The following is an 8,407-nucleotide window of genomic DNA, read 5'->3' as shown; positions in this document are numbered from 1 at the left end:
TCAAACTCAGAAATCCACCTGCCTCTGTCTCCCGAGTGCTGGGATTAAAGGCGTGCGCCACCATGCCTGGCTCGATGTATTTTTTAAGCAATCATTTATTTTGTGTGTATATGCACGTATGAATCCATCCATGAGAAAACAAGGACGGTTCTCAAGAGACGGTTGGTTCTCTTTCAACCGTGTGAGTCCAAGGGATCAAACTGAGGTTGTCAAGCGTGGTGGCAATCACTCTACCTCACTGGCTCTATTATCTACATTTAGAAGCATGAAGCCCATATTTCCTGTTTTGTGCATAGTGTACAAATCCACGTACCTTTCCAATAGCTTCCGTGTGGTGCTGTGTACATATCTGAAGTCTGCTCACCCAATGCTGCCGCTCTTTAGCATCTGTGGCTGATAAAAAGAATACAGACATCATGTACTTTTATATTTATTGTCCACAGCACAGGGATGGATGAGTAAAAAGCAAAGGCTAGCACTACTTTTCTTACAGAAAATGTCCCTGACCAGGAAGACTAAAGGGTCGCCCTTGCTAAGAGTGCACAAATCCCATGTAACCAGGTCAGGACATGAAGCAATACATCTTTAAGTTCCTCCTGGTGGTACGCCCATATTTGTTTTAGTTTATTTATGTCTTTTTGTTTTTCAAGATAGGGTTTCTCTGTGTAGCCCTGGCTGTCCTACAACTCATTTTGTAGACCAGGCTGGCCTCAAATGCAGAGATCCATCTGCCTCTGCCTCCCAAGTGCTGGGATTAAAGTTGTGTGACACCACTGCTAGCTGATTATGTCCCTTTTTCAAGTAAACAACTTTGATTAAGAATTTGAAATATCAGCAGTGCTTTCAGACCTTAGCAGAATGGCAAGCAGGAGAACCACTATATGTTATGTATATTTATTCAGTAAAAACCCCACACATTTCTTCATAAATTAATCTAGACAGAGGTTATAAGCCAGGCATGGCAGCACAGCCTGTAACTACAGCCCTTAGAGGCAGAAGGCAAGCGTTTGAAGCCAGCCTGGGCCACATAGCAAGACCCTGTCTTAAAAAAGCTCAAGCAAGTCTATGGTCATATCACCCTGAACATTCCTGATTTTATCAAAAACCAGTATGAAAATCCAAACCCCAAACCAAACATGGTAAATTATAATTTTATCTTAATGAATATGGACATTTTAATACTTCCAACTGTAGTTATTAGTCACTAAGAGATGTCAAAAGGACAATGGGCAAAAAAGAAAAATTCCCTGAGGCAGACACAGTAATATTTAAATGTCTAGGTCGTAGGTTATCACTAGTCAGGGCTCCATTTATAAAATAACTCACTAAACAGACTCATTCACTGGCCAACTTGAAAATCATTATTAAAGTAGATTTCATAATCCATCAGAGCAGTTCTAAGACCATCCCGTGGTGTGTCACCAGTGGCAGTGGTGCTGAGGGGACCCCAGTGTTAGGTCTTGCCCACCTCTGAGTTTATACTGCTCCCCGCTGGCGGCATTCACTGTGAAGGTGTGCGAGTCCTCATCGCTGGGAGAGATCACGGCCCCCGCTAGCTGCAAAGTCCCTCTGGGTTTCTGATTTCTAGACTGTTCATTCACAAAGTACTCCAACAGCCCAGCTTCATTGTTTAAAACAAAAAACCTGCAAAGATGTTAAAAATGTTGTGGTTTTTAAACATTTGCCTTAGCTAAAACTAAAGCATGCAAACGTCAAACATTGAAAAACTACAGTGGTTTATTGAAAAACTCAAAACAAAACAAACAAACAAACCCCCCTAAAACTAAAGCATGCCAACAAGTGCCCAGAAACACTACACCGGATTTCCTAGGACAAAAATTACTGTAAGACTGAGCACATAGCCAGGTGTGCGCACGCCTTTAATCCCAGCACTTGGGAGGCAGAGGCAGGAGGATTTCTGAGTTCGAGGCCAGCCTGGTCTACAGCGTGAGTTCCAGGACAGCCAGAACTACACAGAGAAACCCTGTCTCCAAAACAAAAAGAAAAAAAAAAAAAGGAGACTGAGCACATTGAATACAAGGTCCAAGCTGCAGAGCTGAGGGAGAAGCATTAACGTTAAATCATTTTTTATGGTCCTGACAGTAAGTACAGAAAGAAACAAGGTACAGGCCTCCTTTAGAGGAACATCTCTCCCTGATAAACTGCAGACAGGGGACATACTATGTTCATACTATGACAAAACAGGAACTCTAGGCTGGCATAATGCCAGGTGAGAAATGAATATGGGAGATGCACAGATGTCCTGTGGTTAAGAATATATACTGCTCCTGCAGATTACATGAGTTCGGTTCCTAACACCCTAACTCCAGGGGGATCCAACACCCTTTTGTGGTTTCTACAGGTATCTCCTTCCCACCTGCCTACCTACCCACCCACCCACCTACACACACAAAAGAATAATAAATCTTTAAAAAAAATAAGCCTCAGTAATCAAAGAGATGAATGTGATCTAAGATGTAACCAGTGAAATATACACTGGGAATAATGTCACAGCAGAAGGATGTTGTGACTGTACTTTTAGATAGGTCACAAGTGACTTGCCCTGTTTAAAAATGAAAAGACTGCAACTAGAGACACAGAAACTCAGGGAACTTGAGATTAAATGATGAAATACTGATATACCTTGGCAAAGAATTTGATGGAACATCGGTGGACTTTGGAAAAGAATTTGATGTTCTGATTCAATTAAAGACTGGCTAGTTTAGGATGCACCAATTCAGATCCCAATTTAAGTAGCATAATAGATCTCTTCTTTAAAAGTTACAAAAAAGTTTCAATTTCTCAAAATTTATGCTTGAATTTTTTTCTGGAGATTTTTTGGCCTTCTACAGAAAAGTCAAGTTCATAAAAGAACCTGGTGCAGAGCATGAGCCAGTTCACGAGCAGGAAGATGTTCACTGTCTCAATGACAGAGAAATGATCATATCAAAGGAGTCAGAGAGACAGAATCAGCCTTGTGTTGACGATAAAAAAATAAAAAGGTTAAAACTGCCTAAGAAGAAAGATAGAACACAGACTCACCCCCTTTTTCCCTAAAGTTTTTTATTGTTTTAAGACAGGATTTCTCGGGCTGGAGAGATGGCTCAGCGGTTAAAAGCACTGACTGCTCTTCCAGAAGTCCTGAGTTCAAATCCCAGCAACCCCATGGTGGCTCACAACCATATGTAATGAAATCTGATGCCCTCTTCTGGGGTGTCTGAAGCCAGCTACAGTGTACTTACATATAATAAATAAATAAATCTTTTAAAAAAAAAAAAAGAAGAAGAAGAAAGGGTTTCTCTACACAACCCTCGTCGTCCTAACACAGACCAAGCTGGCTTTCAATAGACAGAGATCCGCCTACCTCTGCCTCTGGGGCGCTTGGATTAAAGGCATGTGCTACCATATCTAGCTGTCTCTTAAGCTTTTGAACCTGGAAAAATGTGTTTACAGATTTTGATAAAAATTTAACTTGAGTAATTCTGCAGCTTCTTGTTTCTTCAGTTTTGTTGGTGTTTTTCTGTGACAGGGTTTCATATATCCTAGGCAAGCCTCAAACTCTCTCTGTAGTCAAAGATGACTTTAAATTATGATCTTATCTACATTCTACAGACAGCTCCAACCAGTGACACTGTTGTAACCTTAAAACTCACATTTCATTAGTTATTGGTAGAGTTGAGTTCAAAACATTTTCATGTGTTTGCTAAATATTATGAACTGCCAATCACATCTTTGCTCATTTTTAAGTTATTTTTTCAAAGATTTAAAGGGATTATTTGAATTTACATAAAGCAGTTGTGGGTCCACATGGCGACCAATCACCACTGGGTTCGGCTGCTGAGACAGCAAAACTCTGGGAGCTTAACTGCCCTTATCCTATGCCACCAATGTCTGGTGCTGGGCTTCAGGGAAGTGCTGAGACCCCTCTCCAGGGGTGAAAAGACACAATCTAAGATGATGTTGGCATTCTCTGACTTCTAGGCCTCCTGTCACTGCTGGAAAACCGCAGAGAAGTTGGGAACTAAGCATGACAGTCCTGGGCCCACAGTCAGACCTGGACTAGGACTCCTGAACTCCTGGACATCTATGCATCACTGAGTCCCAAGGAGCTGGGTGCGGAGCTGGGGGCCTGCAGGCTGAGAACTGTGTCTAGGCCGGGTCTGGGGGGAATGGGAGCTCCAGTTTAGCAGATTGTCCTTAGCTTGGTGGAAGTTGTCTGGAGGTTGTCTGGAAATGCAGAGGCCTTCTACGGGAAGCTTAGGTTGAGGCTCTGCAGGTGAAGGCCTTCTCTATGCACCCCCACAGCAGTTCTTGATGAAACAGGCAATCCATGTCTATCCATATTGTTTATTGACTCTTCATCGTAGAAAATAGATATATACCAACTTCTCAGGGTAGACCAGAGATTAAATATCTTTCTGTTGGAAGGAATGTCTGGGAAGGGGAGCTATTGGCTAAACGCTCAGGGCCTCTAGGTACCTTATTAGCATGGAGAACTCTGTTCTGGGCCTGCGTGACCATGTTTCCTTATATGGGAAGTATGGCATGTGTTCCAGGCCAGGAATCAGGAACTCAGACCTGTTCTACCTTACCAAATTTCCTGGCAAGGTCCACTGTCCCACAAGCAGCCATTAATATGATCTTAAGTTTCTAAACCTGTCTTTATAAAATGTCTATGTGAGTCTTCCATTCAAAAAAGAGGGGGGCCACCTTGGCCAACCAGAAGCCCACCCCCTGCCTGTGCTCATGCTGCCCAGGCCAACCAGCAACACTAGGAAGAAACAATATGTGACCAAGAAGCTGTGGAGCGAGGTGGAACTGGAGTCATCAGGGTAGTGACAGGTGTGAGAACTGAAGTCATGGTGATGTCAGGGCTCATGCTGCCACCAAAGACCACCAAGGATCTGTGGTCTTATTAAGGCCGGGGTCTGTGCTACAGCCAGAGACCATGCTGACGTGCACGGGTTGTACTGCCACTGGGGGCCATGTTGGTGTGAATGGCCTGCACTGCCACTGGAGACCATGGTTGATGTCTGTGGTCAGGGCCTCTGAAACCTTGTCTGGGTCCGTGGTCCTACTGCAGGCAAGGGCCATGTTCATGGTCAGAGCTGTCACCAGAAACTACGTGGAAGCCGATGATTCGTGTTCCCGCTGACTGTAAAGAGTAAGGAGGCTACCTTGGCAGTGACACTGATAACTGCACACACACCGTTGAGAAAGGAACACAGAAGGCTTCCCTGACGACCCCTACCCCTTTACTGCCCCAACCCCCAAAAAGTAACAGCCTAAACAGGAAGCCATCGAAGAGAACTTTTTTTTTTTTTTTAAAGATTTATTTATTTATTATATGTAAGTACACTGTAGCTGGACTTCAGACACTCCAGAAGAGGGCATCAGATCTTGTTACGGATGGTTGTGAGCCACCATATGGTTGCTGGGACTTGAACTCGGGACTCGGGACCTTTCAGAAGAGCAGTCGGTGCTCTTACCCGCTGAGCCATCTCACCAGCCCCCGAAGAGAACTCTTAAAAGTATGATGAGGGCTCTTAAACTCTCACCTTTCTTACTCTCATCTCTGGCCCTCCTTCTCTCTCTCCCTTCTCCCTTCTCTCCACATGGCCATGACCAGTCTCCCTCTTTCTACCTTCTCTCTTTCTCCCTGCCTTTCTACAATAAAACTCTAAAATTATTTAAAAAAAAAAAAAAAAGTGTGATAAGGACGCTGACATTAGCACTCCATAACTGGTGGCTCTGGTGGGGAATCAGGAAGCAAATGACTCAATTCTATTTGAGAGGCAGGCCACTGAGCGTTTGACCATGCAGCAGTGAGTATATAGGTAACACAAAATGGACTTGTTGTTTTGTTAGTGGTGTAATGAGAGAAGTGGGGGGCACTGCCATGGAAGTACTAGGAATCGAGTGTAATCGGGCATATGATGTGAAATTCCCAAAGAATCAATACGAATACTATATTGGAAAAAAAAAATCATCCAAGCAAAGAGTGGTGGTTTTTTGGCCATAATCCTAGCATTTAGAAGGTCGAGGCAGGACTCCAAGTTTAAGGCCTGTCTAGGCAACTTACTGAGATAAAACTTCAAAATTAGAGACAGACAAAGGCTAGAGAGACAGCTCAGTGCAGAACTTCTTTAGCACATGCAAGGCCTGTGGTTCAAAGCCCCAGCAGCAGGAGGAAAAAGAAGTGTATAGACTAGAGAAAGATGGTCCACTCAGAGAGCGAGGGAAAGCTACCATCTTCAAGGGTACTAGACTCTTCATCTTAGGCACGTCCTAGCAGGTTGGCCTGCATGATACACTAGAAAGGTCTGAGTTGGGGCTGTGTCACTGGAAATTAATATTCGGCACAAACCTCCACAACAGAACATTCACCTCTGCTGTAAAGGGAAATACTGCAAGGTGCTGTGGGTTTTGTTTGTTTGCCTTTGCAACTGCAGAGAGAAAGACCGCTAGTTTGAAGAAGCAACTTACCTCATGCTTCAGGGGCATCCGCCCCTTAAACCTCATCACACACAACTGTACTCTAACTCTGAAGTACAGAAACAAACACTAGTGATGGCTCTAACAGGAAGACAGCTGCATGCTCTGCTCCGACCTTCCAGAGGCTTCCAGAGGCTATACACAGATCCTAAGACGCCTTCGAGGACGAGAATCCAAACTGAAAGCAAGTGGAGTCAGAAAAACTATTCCGGAGCCAGCCATTCTTTCGGGGGGTGGGGTGGAGTGGAGGCGAAAGAGCATAGACAGGGCCACTCCTCACTGGCCTCCAACTCCCTAAGTAGCTGTAGACAGTTCTGAACACCTGATCCTCCACCTCTGTCCTGGGTGCTGCAATTAAACATATAGCACCATGCCCAGTTCAAGTAACTTAACTGTCATGTATAAACTGTTTGCAGGCTAGAGACAACCTCAGGTATTGTTTCTCAGGAATGCTATCCACCTTATTTTTGAGACAGGATGTCAAAATGGCCTGGAACTCTCTATTCTGGATAGCTCGACAGTCTGCCCAGTGATGCTATTACGAGTGTGAGCCACCATGCCTAGCTTTGGGTCTGCAAGCCTATGTGGCAAGTGATTTACCAACTGAGCCCTCTTTCTTTGTGACATACACTTATGTATGTAGTATATGCACAGCTGTGCCAGGATGCATTTGTGGAGGTCAGAAGACAGTTTTCAGGCGTCTTTTCCTCCTTCCATGTGGGTGCCCCTGAGCCATCCTGCTGGCCTGTCAACTGAGCCATCTTAGCAGTCACCAAGCAACTCTCTCTAGAACACTCGTGCTAGGTAGGTATTTCCAGCCTGCTCAAAGCTGCTTTTGGTCAAAATAGAAATGACTCAGAGGGAAGGACACTGCATGAATAGATGGCAATGGCCGAATGCTTTTGTCCCTTGAGAATCTTTTTGCAATGCACAGAAGAGGTAGCTTGGCAAGCCACAGAGCTCCCTAAGCCTCTGGCTTCACAACAGCATCTTAATCCCTCCATTCCCATCTCATCCTTCAACCTCTCCACCCCACACTCAAGAGCTAATGTATTTATGCAGTGCTTCATGACCTCCAACACAGTGGTCAGAAATGAATGTGAAGGCGTTTTTGTTCTTTTTAAAAAATGTTTTTGTCCTTATTTGTATGATTTGTGTGTATGTCTGGTGGGAGGGTGGGAATGTATATGCCATGGCTTCTTTTTAAAAACTCCTATTTTCCCTGGGCATTTCTGCTATTCTTTACAGTATATGAAAAACATTCTTTGAAAAAGAAAGAAATTCTTTCATTTATTATTTTTGGTTGTGCTGTTTTGAGGTAGGAAGAAAAACACAACTCGTGATACCCCATCACGGTTGGATAATCTCCAAACACATGCGAATTATAAACAGCATAATACATGGTTCTGTGAAAACAATCTGTCTATAAAAATAGACTTTGGACTCAAAATTAGTTGCTTATGAGTTTTAGTTTTATTACTTTAAAGAATAACTGAGAGCTGGGGAAATGGTTCAGTGAGTAAGAGCATGTACTTTCAAGCATGAGGACCTGAGTCCAAGTCACTGTCACCCACGTAAGTGTCTGGCGTGGCTGTGTATGCCTGTATCCCAGCCCTGAGAGGTGGAAAAATGAGGACCCAAGAAGTGAGGTGCAGAGGAGTAAGAACCCTGTGCACAAACTTTTGCTGGTTAGAATAAAGGGATAGAAATAGGCATAAGGGGACATGTCTATAGTCCTAGCGACCGACTCCAGATACTAAGGCCAGAAGAACCCTTTGGGGTTTAAGAGCTTGGGCTCATCCTGGGCCACATGGAAAGAGCTCATTTATTTATTAATTTCTTAAAAAAACATTTTTGCCGGGCGTGGTGGCGCACACCTTTAATCCCAGCACTTGGGAGGCAGAGGCAGGCG

The 8,407-nt window shown here is 44.0% G+C and overlaps 1 protein-coding gene across 1 annotated transcript in view; it reads right to left on the bottom strand.

The window, feature by feature from the left end:
* Osbpl11 (oxysterol binding protein like 11) overlaps window positions 1–8,407 on the bottom strand; it is a 55,872-nt gene that overhangs the window by 32,766 nt on the left and 14,699 nt on the right. Inside the window, exons 3-4 of the mRNA XM_021209564.1 lie at window positions 1,469–1,644; window positions 314–393 (exon numbers count right to left, since the gene is read on the bottom strand). Of these exons, the coding sequence (XP_021065223.1) occupies window positions 314–393; window positions 1,469–1,644 (256 nt within the window). The remainder of the gene's footprint in view (window positions 1–313; window positions 394–1,468; window positions 1,645–8,407) is intronic.

This window comes from Mus pahari, chromosome 12, assembly GCF_900095145.1.
Source record: "Mus pahari chromosome 12, PAHARI_EIJ_v1.1, whole genome shotgun sequence".
In the NCBI taxonomy this organism is placed as follows: Eukaryota; Metazoa; Chordata; class Mammalia; order Rodentia; family Muridae; genus Mus; species Mus pahari.
Note: the sequence above shows the minus strand (reverse complement) of the source record. Positions and strands in the feature narration are given on the sequence as shown.